This window comes from Siphateles boraxobius, unplaced genomic scaffold, assembly GCF_051911475.1.
Source record: "Siphateles boraxobius isolate OS27281-9 unplaced genomic scaffold, OSU_SipBor_1 8, whole genome shotgun sequence".
Taxonomy (NCBI): domain Eukaryota; kingdom Metazoa; phylum Chordata; class Actinopteri; order Cypriniformes; family Leuciscidae; genus Siphateles; species Siphateles boraxobius.
Genome location: NW_027509208.1, coordinates 41,162,501 through 41,178,897, shown reverse-complemented (window position 1 = coordinate 41,178,897; position 16,397 = coordinate 41,162,501). Strand labels below are relative to the sequence as shown.

General features: G+C 37.8%; 2 protein-coding genes across 2 annotated transcripts; both read left to right on the top strand.

Annotated features, from left to right (window-relative positions):
* Nucleotides 1–29: 29 nt before the first annotated feature.
* On the top strand, nt 30–4,949 carry LOC143728690 (protein FAM177A1). The gene is made up of 5 exons (XM_077219532.1): nt 30–302; nt 1,752–1,880; nt 1,967–2,033; nt 2,226–2,320; nt 4,690–4,949. The coding sequence occupies exons 1-5, from the start codon at nt 291–293 to the stop codon at nt 4,855–4,857; spliced, it is 471 nt and encodes a 156-aa protein (XP_077075647.1). The 5' UTR covers nt 30–290; the 3' UTR covers nt 4,858–4,949.
* A 198-nt stretch (nt 4,950–5,147) lies between these two features.
* On the top strand, nt 5,148–16,223 carry LOC143728689 (uncharacterized). Its single transcript, XM_077219531.1, has 2 exons — nt 5,148–5,749; nt 15,590–16,223. The coding sequence occupies exons 1-2, from the start codon at nt 5,608–5,610 to the stop codon at nt 16,072–16,074; spliced, it is 627 nt and encodes a 208-aa protein (XP_077075646.1). The 5' UTR covers nt 5,148–5,607; the 3' UTR covers nt 16,075–16,223.
* Nucleotides 16,224–16,397: the final 174 nt, after the last annotated feature.

Genomic DNA, 16,397 nt, shown 5'->3' with positions numbered 1-16,397 from the left:
TGCATTGCTTGTTTTGTTTTGTGCTCTAGATCATATTTACTTCTTTCTGTAATTCTGGCGACACACCTTTATCAACATTAGTATGCTCTACACAAGTAGCTCAGGTCTTGTCTACATAAGTACTAAGTTAGACAAACAACATCCGTGTTCGTGAGACGTACTTCCTCCTGTGATGGTGAAGGAAACTTTCTGCCGACTGTGATGGTGTAGTAAATAAAGACACTATTTGAGGATTTTTAAAAAAAGATACTCTCACCAAAGAAGCACGACGCTGCAAGAAGATTCACAGCATGCATTCACACGTAAGTTACATGAAATCATTAGATCCGCTGTCTTCTGTATTGTGATTCCATGCTGTCCTAGTTTTGACTTTTTAACCAAGCCTTTATTTAATGTACATACACTTACCGGAGCACTGCCCTCGGTAAACACCTCCACTCAAACTATATACGTGTTTCATTGAAGATTTACACTGACATTCAGACGTTTGGGGTCGGTCTCTTCTACTCACTAAAGCTGCATTTGTCATCAAAAATACAGCAACAATGTGAAATATTATTACAGTTTAAAATGGCAGTTTTCTATGTGAATATCTAGTAAAGTGTAATGTATTCCTGTGATCAAAGCTGAATTTTCAGCATCATTACTCCAGTCTTCAGTGTCACATGATCCTTCAGAAATCATACTTATTTGCTGTTCAAGAAACATTTATGATTATTATCGATGTTGAAACAGTCATAATTGTTTTGTGGAAACTGACACTTTATTTTTCAGGATTCTTTGATTGATTGAAAATTCAAAAGAATTGAAATGTAATCTTTTGTAACATTATAAATGTCTTCACTCTCACTTTTTGATCATTTTAATAAAGACTTGTAGAATAAAAGCATTAATTTCTTTAAAAAATTTTTTTTTTTTAACTCCTGACCCCAATCTTTTGAATGTTTGTGTATGTATTTGAATTGCGTATAAAATTTCCATCCATTTGGATTATACAGTTTTAACATAAACTAATTAACTTAATATGCAATTTGTTTTAATCTCATACATATGAATTGAATATTGCTTCGCTAGCCATATTTTAACCACATTCATACTTTGTAACTGAAAAAAAAATTTGTTTTCACAATGAAAAGATAAGCAATTTAAATAAATGTTTAAAATCTGATTATTTGAGTTCAAACCATGAACTGTCATTTTTTGAGAGCTGTAATGTTAAATGTACTTATGACTGACAAATATGCATCACTATTTATGTTAAAACTGTCTCTTCAAAATCAATGGAAAATGTATATGCTATTCAAATACATAAATCTTAAATTTAGGCCTAAATACCTTTTGAGTGTAAAGGAGAGAACAAAACAATGCTTAAATGCCCTTGTATCTGATATATATATATCTGAAAAGAAAAATACTGCTGCAACATTGTTTATAAGTTAAAGTCAGCATGAATCAGAAGTTGTGCTAGTCTTTTCTCTAATGTGTCGTATATCCGAGTGAAACGCTTCTGGAACATGAACAAATGTGGGCGGGGCTTGATTTGTCTGTATGGAATTGATTGGATGGTTGTGGTTTGCTATTGGCTGATCTCATGTGAGTGACAGGTTGCCCCGCCCACATCATTAGAGAAGGGAAGAGGGAAGTTATTCCGATTCAAGATTACAAAAGTGCATGAATTTAACAAAAATAATAATGTGCACAGATAAATCATTTTTAAATATAATATTCCATAAAACAATGGTTATGTGCAGGAGCCGACGGGAGACCTCAGACAGGTGAAGGTGATTCACTTCTCTAGTGGAGAGATCCTGACAGAGGATGACAGTGAGGAAGAGGAGGCTCAACATCATCTTCATCAAGAGCCCAGAGCTTCTGACCCGGTCAGTGTGGATGATCACAGACAGTTTCTAAAATCTGTGTCAGGTATGAAAATAATCAAAGGTTGTTTCGTATTTTTACCTTTTAGAGAAGCTGGACATGGAGGGATTATTCTCGGTTTTGGGGAACACAGATTTTGAGAAAGTCTTTGCGATGTAAGAAACACTTTTTTATTGCAAAAGTCATTGTGTCTTTTTTCTAAAAGAATTAAGATAATAGCAGTGGTACTTGCTTCGGTAAACAGCACTTATTGTGCTTTTTAGTACAATACATCCCAGACAGTCTGTCTTTTGTGTCACAAATATTGTATGTAATCATAGAGTAAATCCCTTCATTTTTTTTTATAGTTTGTGATTTTCTTGGAGAGAAAATGGCTGGTTTACTGGGACTGAATTCTGCCAAATATCAGTATGCTGTTGACCAGTATCACAGAGATCATAGGGTAACACACACACACACACACACACACGCATAGGGTAACACACACACATGCACACTCACATACACATGCACACTCAGACACACACACACACACACACACACACACACACACACACACACACACACACACACACACACACACACACACACACACGCATAGGGTAGCACACACACATGCACACTCACATACACACACACTCAGACACACACACATATATACATACTCACACACTCTATCACACACACACACACACACACACATAGGGTAACACACACACCTGCGCACTCACATACACATGGAAACATGCACACTCACACGCACACTCAAACACACACACACACACACACACACTCACATACACATGCAAACATGCACACTCACGCTAACACACACACACACACATGCACACTCACATACACATACAAACATGCACACGCACACTCAGACACACACACACACACTCTTGTACATCTATCTTTATGAGGACATTCATTGACACAATGCAATCTCTAGCCGCTTACCCTAACCTTACTCATCAGAACTAAGTGCTTAACCCGAACCCTTACCCTAAACCTACCCTGAACCTAATTATAACCTTATACCTAAACCCAAGTCTTGACCCTCAAACAGGCCTTTAAAGGGGTCTCAGAAAGTGACGACCGGCCAAAATGTCCTCACTTTACTCTCTTTGTCCTCACTCCAATGGTCTAAAACTCAAACTGGTCCTCACAAAGATAGTTGTACAAGTACACACACACATGCATACTCACACACTCTATCACATACACACACACACACATACACACACGCACTTACATGAACACACACACACACACACACACATATATGCACAAGCACACTATCACATACACACACATACACACGCGCAAACGCACATACATGAACACACACACACACACACACACATATATGCACACTCACACACTATCACATACACACACACACACACATACACACGCGTAAACGCACATACATGAACACACACACACACACACATAAGCACACTCACACACTCTATCACACACACACACACATACACTTGCACACACTCGCACGCGCGCGCACACACACACACACACACACACACAAACACACTCACACACACACTCTTACACTTGCAACCGAAAATAGCTTAAAGAGAGTTATTTACAGAGTAACAGAACCCAAATAATCTTTATTTTGTAGATACTAAAGATCAGTCCACACCGAGGAAGATAAATGTAATGATAACAGATATTTGAAAAAATTGTTAAATGTGAAACAATAGGAGAGTCCATGCCACAACTATAACAACACAAAGGAGCGATTTTGTTGGACTCACTTTCAGGACGATCGGCCAATCAAAATCCATCCTGATTTAAAGTCCACATGAAATCAAAGTTTTAGTTTTTTGTCTTTTAGTATGAATATGTTAGCCTTACTGTTATCAATAAGCTAGTGTGCTCCAAAACAATGACAAAAATCACATTTAGAAGATATAAGCATTCAAATCTTAGTCTCTCACTTCAGCCAATAAGGATCAATGATTTTGATGACATCACTGCACTTCAGGTTCTCATCAGATTTTCCGTCCAATCAAATGCTCTCTAGAATCTGAAGCTCCATTACATTATAAATAGACGCTGAAGCTGCGTCTGAAATCAGTCACTTGTTCACACATTTACTATCTTACATGATGAATGGCACATAGTGCACTATATAGGGGATAGGGAACGATTCAGACAGTGTAAATATGCTTTCAATTGGAGCGCATTCTCATGTTTAGAGACATGATAGCACAGAGAGGATAATATATATATTTTTAACCTGTCTAATGTATATGAGAGCATGTTTTGTGAGAGGATGTGTTGAGAGACGTTTATTCTTTGTATTTTGTGTTGTCTCTGTAAAGCTGTGGGACGGACAGAGTCCAAAACAAATTTCCCTTCGGGGACAAATACAGTATATCTTATCTTATGTGATCAAGTCGCCGCAGACCAGAAAACGTATCGGATCCTTAGAGAATGCTGTATTTTAAAGCGAAATGGAGGAGAGATTAGGAGGAAACCGCGGCTTTAATGAGCTCAACGGATCTGAACGAGCTGTGATATAAACGAAACGCTATTGGCTATTTTAAAAAGGGGAGGAGCTGCTCGATATGCCCCGCCCTGTCTTCCTGTTTCAGATGAAACTATAATAAACAAAATGTTATCGTACGCTGGTCTGGACACTTATATAGATATCATTATAGTTATTTTTGTAGGTGTGAACTGGCCTTAAGAGGCTAAAAGACTATGTTACTTACAAATGTGAAAAATATTTGGTTGTAAATGGCTGAATGGATAACTTTGAGTGTTTTGTTTGTGCAGAATGAAACGGAGGAAGAGGTTTTGTCTTCAAGCACCAGCGTGAACGAGGAGAGAATTAATCTGTCAAAAATAGAGAGTAAACAGTATGGAGCCACAAATGAACAGGACCTTAAAGAAACACTACAATATAAAGGAAAGCAGAATGAAGGATACAATTCTGACGAATAATGGATCTAAAAGAATGTGAATTGTAAAATTGTTTTGTTTCTTTTTTCATTTATGACCATTAAACTAAATTTGCTCTCTCTTTATAGAGACCATTTAAGCTTAATTGTTTTTATTTTCAAACACAAAATATAGTTGGTTTAATTTTACAGTTGTACACCTTTTCCATTTTAGGCTGCTTACGCATACTCCATTTCCCAGATTGCACTGCGGTAACGCAGCATGTGACTGACGAGTACGCATGCGTTGGCCTCGCGCTACTTCTATCAGCCAGAAATCGCTGAGAGATACTTATTTAAAAAAATAGATGGAGAGGCTAGAATGGCGGGAACGTTATTTCTGATTTGTTTTGTAATTAATTATTTTAAATTACTTTTAAACTCAACGTTCAGACGTAAATCACCGTCAAGACGTTGCTGAAGCGAATTTGTGTCACGTGGTACGCAACACTATTCTCAGTGCTGGTTATTATGAACCAATCACAGCCGTTGGTGATTAATAGAGAATAATTATTTAACAACATCATAAAGGTGAAACGGCTATGACCGATTTCTCATTGTGAGGCGCATGGCAGTTATTATAAAAAATAATTTAAAAAGATGATATAACTTTTTGTTCAAATGCTTCCAATAAGATAAAAACCGTGTTGAAATTTGAATACAACTCAATACGAAATCGGAATTGTGGGCCATCGAGCGCCCTCTAGAGGAATAACCGTTAATACAGTCATTAGCTTATAATGTTTGCCGCCCAATGCTAACAACAATGGAGGAGAGGTTAATAGCAGCGGTGTCCGACTATCCCGAGTTATACAATTCTACAATAAATTCATATAAAGACGCTGCTAGAAAAGCCAAAGCATGGAGAGCCGTGAGCCTACAAGTTGAAATACCAGGTAAGAGTTGATATTTCTTAAGTCGTTTCTTGCTAACTAAACTGCTAGTTATCTGCTGTTAGCTTGTTGCAGAGTAGGCTAACGGTTGAAGATATAAAGTATATCTCACGGATACTGTTTCCATATCATCATACAACCAACAGAACTGTTTTTGAGTCGCAAATGCGTCTGATGGGTTCCTCGGATAGATTTGTCACTTTACCATAGTAAAACCTGAGTTGTTTTGAGTTTGTGACCTGCACAGTAACTAGTCGTGTGTTTTGATTTCATCCAAAGTTTGAGTTGCATAACTGCTCATTTTGATGCACAAAGACAGAATGATAAGTTTAACCAGAGTTGCATTAGTCATATTTGTTTTTGTATGTTTAAATATAATGACAATATTCCAAGTGTTGCATATTTAGTAATGTTTCTGTCAGTCAAGTATGATGTACATGCATAAGCTTGATTGATGCTGTAACTTATGCATATATTAATGCCGGTGTAGACCACAACTTACAAAAGTATATTACTGAATGCATTTTTTTAATATGCTGGGAAAGTTTTACATATTCAGTATTACATCTAGTAAATTATGATCTAAACAATACATTTTCCATGCAAGAAACTTTTATTGCTGTTCATTTTATGTCATTTTAATTAAATATACATATACATATGCTTAAGTGACTGTTGATTGATTATTATAAAATGTATTGTTACTTATCAGTAAATGAAATATACATGCTTAAATCACTATTTATTGATTATTGTAAAATGTATTGCTAATTATATTATTAATTGAATGTACATAAGCTTAAATAACTATGTATTGATTTATTTTTAATTGCTATTAATTTAATATACATATGCTTTAATTACATTGAATTGATTATTGTAAAGTTTGTAGATAATATTATATTAATTAAATATACATCTTCTTAAATGACTGGATTGATCTATTGTTTTTTATATTATTAATTTAATATACTTACAATGATTATTGTAAGATTTATTGTTAATTATATTAAATAGACATGCATGTGCTGTGCATACTGTACATCACTATTGATTATTGTAAAATGTATTGTTAATTATATTAATAATTTAATATACATATACTTTAATTGATGCATATAGATTATTGTAGTTTAATTATATAATTAATTAAATATACTTGTGCTCAAATTAGTACTTATTGATTATTGATAGTTGTATTATGCATAAATCAGTATTGATTATTGTAAGATTAATAGTTCAATTAATAATTAAATATACATGTGCTTAAATTATGTATTCATTTTTTTAATTAATTTAATATGCTTTAAATGCTACTTATTGATTATTGTAAGATTTATTGTTAATCATATTAAACATTCATGTGCATAAATCACTAATGATAATTGTAAAATGTATGGTTAATTATATTATTAAATATATATATATATATATATATATATGCTTATATCACTATTTATTGATTATTATAAAATATCTTGTTAATTGTATTATTAATTAAATATACTTGTGCTTAAATTACAACTACTTATTGTTTATTGTAAAATGTATTGTTAATTATACTAATTAAACGCATGCATAAATCATTTGTTTATTTTAAAATAATTATATTATTAAATATACATGTGCTTAAATCAATACTTATTGATTATTATAAAATGTAATGTTAATTATATTATTTAACCATATGGATATTTAATCACCACTTATTGACTATTTTAAAATGTATTGTTAATTATATTATGAATTAAGTATACATATGCTTAAACGGTAAAATGCAACAACAACAACAAAAAACACCCAAATATCCATGGTCTTAAAGTCACGTGACTATATATTCCATATCATTTTTCTGCATCAATTCAATTCACGTCTATTTGTATAGCGCATATTATGCATGTATATTTATATACATATCCATTTTATATTATATTTGTTTACAAAAGATCTGTTATCAGATAACTAAGTTATGCATTTTAGAATTGTACATATACAAAATCACAGTTAGCTAAAAATGATTTAAACAATGTAGTAATTTAATGCAGACACAATGAGCTCGTTGAAGTAACGAATTCTTGTTTGTAGGGCTGCACAATATATCAAAATATCGCAAATGTATATATATTGCGATATGCATATCGCAACAGCTTGCAATAACTGGGGTCATGAACAAAAGACCGAGAACATCACTCACTGCTCTTTTCTGAATAACTTATGTAGCTTTAATATGCATCAGGATCGATTTAATTCATACAGTGAAAACTATGTAGTGTTTTATTTTTAAATTTGTATTATTATTATTATTATTCAGTTTCAGTTGTTAAATAATCCTAATGTATGATAACCTGAAGCCCTGAACGCTGTGGATTACACTGATGTTAAAATAACACTTCTTATGCGACAGTAAAACACTGATGTTCACTTCCAGAAGCTGTAGGGATGTTTTCCAGTCACAGAAAGAATGTGAATATATACTTATATATTAGGGCTGTCCTCAGAATATCGAAACGACGATACATCGTCATGAACTCCTGAGGATGCGCGTATCGTGCTTTAGAATGTAGCCAATTCAGAGCTCAGCCAATTTCAGCACGGGATTGTCAGTATTACGCATTATTCTAATCATTCCCGCAGGTCTCCCACTTATAATGCGGGAAATTCCCGCAAACATTAATTGAGCGTTCAGCTGTGCCGCGTCTTCTGTCTCTCCGTCTCTCAAAATGGGTTGCTCAAGACAAGCGTCAAACGCGCTGAAGGCGGCGATACACTCTCGCTTTCGCGAGTTGGGACATGACGGAATATTCACTTGCATATTCGGGCCAGCATTGCATTGTCACTTAAGTTTACCATTCGCTCGTCTTTTTAAGTCTTACCACGCTAAACATTCAAGCGATTTTAAACTATTCAGTGCTCGCGCGCTCTCTGAGAGATGGTTTTCTCTGCATGCTTACATAAAGCCGCCTCACAAACAGCCTGTGAGTAACAAAAGTTATTTTTCACGGATTATATCGCTTTTACAGACAAAAACAAGCAAAATTATGTCAAAAATGTCAGTCTTGGTGAGTATCCAACACAGTCGGTTATGTCTTAAATAAGCATAAAATGCATGATGGGACATGAGATCTATTCAAAAACTTCTCTCTTTATTGGTAGGCTTAGGCTATCTTTATTCTATTGTATTTGTTTAAAATGATTTCAACATAATGTAAAGTAATTACTGTGTTTGGTGCACATTCCAACACTTATTTAATTTAACTCTCATTGTTTTTTTAATGACAAAACTAAAAAGTTTTTCAGTTATCACAACTGTTATAACACTTTATTCAATAAAGATATTACTGTTACAAAACTCTGCTCAAAAGAAATTTAAATTTCAAATTGATCCATATCGTGGCTTTAGTATCGTGGCTTTAGTATCGTGGCTTTAGTATCGTGGCTTTAGTATCGTGGCTTTAGTATCGTGATATGTATCGTATCGTGGCTTTAGTATCCTGATGCGTATCGTATCGTGGCTTTAGTATCGTGATGCGTATCGTATCGTGGCTTTAGTATCGTGATACGTATCGTATCGTGGCTTTAGTATCGTGATGCGTATCGTGGCTTTAGTATCGCGATACGTATCGTATCGTGGCTTCAGTATCGTGATGCGTATCGTATCGTGGCTTTAGTATCGTGATGCGTATCGTATCGTGGCTTTAGTATCGTGATGCGTATCGTGGCTTTAGTATCGTGATGCGTATCGTATCGTGGCTTTAGTATCGTGATACGTATCGTGATGCGTATCGTGGCTTTAGTATCGTGATGCGTATCGTATCGTGGCTTTAGTATCGTGATACGTATCGTATCGTGGCTTTAGTATCGTGATGCGTATCGTGGCTTTAGTATCGTGATGCGTATCGTATCGTGGCTTTAGTATCGTGATACGTATCGTGATGCGTATCGTGGCTTTAGTATCGTGATGCGTATCGTATCGTGGCTTTAGTATCGTGATACGTATCGTATCGTGGCTTTAGTATCGTGATGCGTATCGTGGCTTTAGTATCGTGATGCGTATCGTGGCTTTAGTATCGTGATGCGTATCGTGGCTTTAGTATCGTGATACGTATCGTATCCTAATGTATGATAACCTGAAGCCCTGAACGCTGTGGTTTACACTGATGTTAAAATAACACTTCTTATGCGACAGTAAAACACTGATGTTCACTTCCAGAAGCTGTAGGGATGTTTTCCAGTCACAGAAAGAATGTGAATATATACATATATATTAGGGCTGTCCTCAGAATATCGAAACGTCGACGATACATCGTCATGAACTCCTGAGGATGCCGTATCGATACAGCAACTGTTGTATCAATACTGTCGTGCTTTTGAATGTAGCCAATTCAGAGCTCAGCCAATTTCAGCACGGGATTGTCAGTATTACGCATTATTCTAATCATTCCCGCAGGTCTCCCACTTATAATGCGGGAAATTCCCGCAAACATTAATTGAGCGTTCAGCTGTGCCGCGTCTTCTGTCTCTCCGTCTCTCAAAATGGGTTGCTCAAGACAAGCGTCAAACGCGCTGAAGGCGGCGATACACTCTCGCTTTCGGGAGTTGGGACATGACGGAATATTCACTTGCATATTCGGGCCAGCATTGCATTGTCACTTAAGTTTACCATTCGCTCGTCTTTTTAAGTCTTACCACGCTAAACATTCAAGCGATTTTAAACTATTCAGTGCTCGCGCGCTCTCGGGGAGATGGTTTTCTCTGCATGCTTACATAAAGCCGCCTCACAAACAGCCTGTGAGTAACAAAAGTTATTTTTCACGGATTATATCGCTTTTACAGACAAAAACAAGCAAAATTATGTCAAAAATGTCAGTCTTGGTGAGTATCCAACACAGTCGGTTATGTCTTAAATAAGCATAAAATGCATGATGGGACATGAGATCTATTCAAAAACTTCTCTCTTTATTGGTAGGCTTAGGCTATCTTTATTCTATTGTATTTGTTTAAAATGATTTCAACATAATGTAAAGTAATTACTGTGTTTGGTGCACATTCCAACACTTATTTAATTTAACTCTCATTGTTTTTTTAATGACAAAACTAAAAAGTTTTTCAGTTATCACAACTGTTATAACACTTTATTCAATAAAGATATTACTGTTACAAAACTCTGCTCAAAAGAAATTTAAATTTCAAATTGATCCATATCGTGGCTTTAGTATCGTGGCTTTAGTATCGTGGCTTTAGTATCGTGGCTTTAGTATCGTGGCTTTAGTATCGTGATGCGTATCGTGGCTTTAGTATCGTGGCTTTAGTATCGTGGCATTAGTATCGTGGCTTTAGTATCGTGATATGTATCGTATCGTGGCTTTAGTATCGTGATGCGTATCGTATCGTGGCTTTAGTATCGTGATGCGTATCGTATCGTGGCTTTAGTATCGTGATGCGTATCGTATCGTTGCTTTAGTATCGTGATGGCTATTGTATCGTGGCTTTAGTATCGTGATGCGTATCGTATCGTGGCTTTAGTATCGTGATGCGTATCGTAACGTGGCTTTAGTATCGTGATGCGTATCGTATCGTGGCTTTAGTATCGTGATACGTATCGTATCGTGGCTTTAGTATCGTGATGCGTATCGTGGCTTTAGTATCGCGATACGTATCGTATCGTGGCTTTAGTATCGTGATGCGTATCGTATCGTGGCTTTAGTATCGTGATGCGTATCGTATCGTGGCTTTAGTATCGTGATGCGTATCGTGGCTTTAGTATCGTGATGCGTATCGTATCGTGGCTTTAGTATCGTGATACGTATCGTGATGCGTATCGTGGCTTTAGTATCGTGATGCGTATCGTATCGTGGCTTTAGTATCGTGATACGTATCGTATCGTGGCTTTAGTATCGTGATGCGTATCGTGGCTTTAGTATCGTGATGCGTATCGTGGCTTTAGTATCGTGATGCGTATCGTGGCTTTAGTATCGTGATACGTATCGTATCGTGGCTTTAGTATCGTGATGCGTATCGTGGCTTTAGTATCGTGATGCGTATCGTGGCTTTAGTATCGTGATGCGTATCGTATCGTGGCTTTAGTATCGTGATACGTATCGTATCGTGGCTTTAGTGTCGTGATTCGTATCGTGGCTTTAGCATCGTGATACGTATCGTATCGTGGCTTTAGTATCGTGATGCGTATCGTATCGTGGCTTTAGTATCGTGATGCGTATCGTATCGTGGCTTTAGTATCGTGATGCGTATCGTGGCTTTAGTATCGTGATGCGTATCGTATCGCGGCTTTAGTATCGTGATGCGTATCGTGGCTTTAGTATCGTGATACGTATCATATCGTGGCTTTAGTATCGTGATGCATATCGTGGCTTTAGTATCGTGATGCGTATCGTATCGTGGCTTTAGTATCGTGATGCGTATCGTATCGTGGCTTTAGTATCGTGATGCGTATCGTATCGTGGCTTTAGTATCGTGATACGTATCGTATCGTGGCTTTAGTATCGTGATACGTATCGTATCGTGGCTTTAGTATCGTGATGGCTATCGTATCGTGGCTTTAGTATCGTGATACGTATCGTATCGTGGCTTTAGTATCGTGATGCGTATCGTGGCTTTAGTATCGTGATGCGTATCGTATCGTGGCTTTAGTATCGTGATACGTATCGTATCGTGGCTTTAGTATCGTGATACGTATCGTATCGTGGCTTTAGTATCGTGATGCGTATCGTATCGTGGCTTTAGTATCGTGATACGTATCGTATCGTGGCTTTAGTATCGTGATACGTATCGTATCGTGGCTTTAGTATCGTGATACGTATCGTATCGTGGCTTTAGTATCGTGATACGTATCGTATCGTGGCTTTAGTATCGTGATACGTATCGTATCGTGGCTTTAGTATCGTGATACGTATCGTATCGTGGCTTTAGTATCGTGATACGTATCGTATCGTGGCTTTAGTATCGTGATACGTATCGTATCGTGGCTTTAGTATCGTGATACGTATCGTATCGTGGCTTTAGTATCGTGATACGTATCGTATCGTGGCTTTAGTATCGTGATACGTATCGTATCGTGGCTTTAGTATCGTGATACGTATCGTATCGTGGCTTTAGTATCGTGATACGTATCGTATCGTGGCTTTAGTATCGTGGCTTTAGTATCGTGATACGTATCGTAGTGTGGCTTTAGTATCGTGGCTTTAGTATCGTGGCTTTAGTATCGTGGCTTTAGTATCGTGATACGTATTATATCGTGGCTTTAGTATCGTGGCTTTAGTATCGTGGCTTTAGTATCGTGGCTTTAGTATCGTGATGCGTATCGTGGCTTTAGTATCGTGGCTTTAGTATCGTGATACGTATTGTATCGTGGCTTTAGTATCGTGATGCGTATCGTGGCTTTAGTATCGTGGCTTTAGTATCGTGGCATTAGTATCGTGGCTTTAGTATCGTGATGCGTATCGTGGCTTTAGTATCGTGGCTTTAGTATCGTGGCTTTAGTATCGTGGCTTTAGTATCGTGGCATTAGTATCGTGGCTTTAGTATCGTGATACGTATTGTATCGTGGCTTTAGTATCGTGGCTTTAGTATCGTGATACGTATCGTATCGTGGCTTTAGTATCGTGATACGTATCGTATCGTGGCTTTAGTATCGTGGCTTTAGTATCGTGATACATATCGTAGTGTGGCTTTAGGATCGTGGCTTTAGTATCGTGATACGTATCGTATCGTGGCTTTAGTGTCGTGATTCGTATCGTGGCTTTAGCATCGTGATACGTATCGTATCGTGGCTTTAGTATCGTGATGCGTATCGTATCGTGGCTTTAGTATCGTGATGCGTATCGTATCGTGGCTTTAGTATCGTGATGCGTATCGTGGCTTTAGTATCGTGATGCGTATCGTATCGCGGCTTTAGTATCGTGATGCGTATCGTGGCTTTAGTATCGTGATACGTATCATATCGTGGCTTTAGTATCGTGATGCATATCGTGGCTTTAGTATCGTGATGCGTATCGTATCGTGGCTTTAGTATCGTGATGCGTATCGTATCGTGGCTTTAGTATCGTGATGCGTATCGTATCGTGGCTTTAGTATCGTGATACGTATCGTATCGTGGCTTTAGTATCGTGATACGTATCGTATCGTGGCTTTAGTATCGTGATGGCTATCGTATCGTGGCTTTAGTATCGTGATACGTATCGTATCGTGGCTTTAGTATCGTGATGCGTATCGTGGCTTTAGTATCGTGATGCGTATCGTATCGTGGCTTTAGTATCGTGATACGTATCGTATCGTGGCTTTAGTATCGTGATACGTATCGTATCGTGGCTTTAGTATCGTGATGCGTATCGTATCGTGGCTTTAGTATCGTGATACGTATCGTATCGTGTCTTTAGTATCGTGATACGTATCGTATCGTGGCTTTAGTATCGTGATACGTATCGTATCGTGGCTTTAGTATCGTGATACGTATAGTATCGTGGCTTTAGTATCGTGATACGTATCGTATCGTGGCTTTAGTATCGTGATACGTATCGTATCGTGGCTTTAGTATCGTGATACGTATCGTATCGTGGCTTTAGTATCGTGATACGTATCGTATCGTGGCTTTAGTATCGTGATACGTATCGTATCGTGGCTTTAGTATCGTGATACGTATCGTATCGTGGCTTTAGTATCGTGATACGTATCGTATCGTGGCTTTAGTATCGTGATACGTATCGTATCGTGGCTTTAGTATCGTGATACGTATCGTATCGTGGCTTTAGTATCGTGATACGTATCGTATCGTGGCTTTAGTATCGTGATACGTATCGTATCGTGGCTTTAGTATCGTGATACGTATCGTATCGTGGCTTTAGTATCGTGGCTTTAGTATCGTGATACGTATCGTAGTGTGGCTTTAGTATCGTGGCTTTAGTATCGTGGCTTTAGTATCGTGGCTTTAGTATCGTGATACGTATTATATCGTGGCTTTAGTATCGTGGCTTTAGTATCGTGGCTTTAGTATCGTGGCTTTAGTATCGTGATGCGTATCGTGGCTTTAGTATCGTGGCTTTAGTATCGTGATACGTATTGTATCGTGGCTTTAGTATCGTGATGCGTATCGTGGCTTTAGTATCGTGGCTTTAGTATCGTGGCATTAGTATCGTGGCTTTAGTATCGTGATGCGTATCGTGGCTTTAGTATCGTGGCTTTAGTATCGTGGCTTTAGTATCGTGGCTTTAGTATCGTGGCATTAGTATCGTGGCTTTAGTATCGTGATACGTATTGTATCGTGGCTTTAGTATCGTGGCTTTAGTATCGTGATACGTATCGTATCGTGGCTTTAGTATCGTGATACGTATCGTATCGTGGCTTTAGTATCGTGGCTTTAGTATCGTGATACATATCGTAGTGTGGCTTTAGGATCGTGGCTTTAGTATCGTGATGCGTATCGTGATGCGTATCGTGGCTTTAGTATCGTGGCTTTAGTATCGTGATACGTATTGTATCGTGGCTTTAGTATCGTGGCTTTAGTATCGTGATACGTATCGTATCGTGGCTTTAGTATCGTGGCTTTAGTATCGTGATACGTATCGTATCGTGGCTTTAGTATCGTGATTCGTATCGTGGCTTTAGTATCGTGATGCGTAACGTATCGTGACATTGTTGGTGATACACAGCCCTAATATATATTGTTGTACACACTTTAAGCATTATCGTATCGCAAATTTCTTCACTATCGTGCAGCCTTACTTGTTTGTGAACAGATGATTATGCCATTTAGAGAATCTATGATTGGTGCGTGTGAATAAGTGAATATGAATGTGAATCTGATGGTCAGTGTTGGTTGTGTCTCTGCAGAGGAGGACTGTCGCAGAAGATGGAAGAGTTTACGGGACATGTTCATCAAGGACAAGCGTGCGGAGCAGCGCAGGAGAGCGTCGGGAACATCCCACCGGAGCTGGAAGTACAGCTGGCAGATGTCCTTCCTCACGCCCTTCATCCAGTCCCGATCGCTCGCCGTAGATGAGCCGGAGGAGGACCGGGACGAAGAGGAGAAGGAAGAGGAGGAGGAGGAGGAGGAGGAGAGGACGGCGCACGGGAACTCCTCCTTCCAGGACTTTGAGGCGGATCACGGGATGCTGGACGGATCCTCGCATTACTCCGCGTCGGGATCGCAGGGAACGGGACGCAAGAGGAAATGGCAAATGGAGGCCAACGAGGACTTGGAGGACGAGATGTTCTTGTTTAGTTTATTACCGTATCTCAGACGCTTGCCTTACGCCAAGAAGAGCGCCGTCAAGTTAAAGATACACCAGCTGTTGTACGAGGCCGAGTTTAAGTGATCTAGTTTCTTCATATTTTTCTATCTTTTATTGATATTGAAATTCTATCCACTGCATTTTTTTTTTTTAACATTCATAACATATTGTATGGATGCTGGTAGATGTTTGTTTTTATCAGAGGTCAGTGATTAAACAGACAAATACACACACTGTTCTGTCAAGCTCTGTGAATGCGGAGACACACGCTTCTGCTGTTATTATTACACTTCATATTATTCAGAGACTATTGTAGGTTTATCAATATTTTCAGTTCGTTTTTATATTGTTTTCTTTTTAATTTAATTTATATTATTATTCATTCCTTTAGCAGACGCTTTTATCCA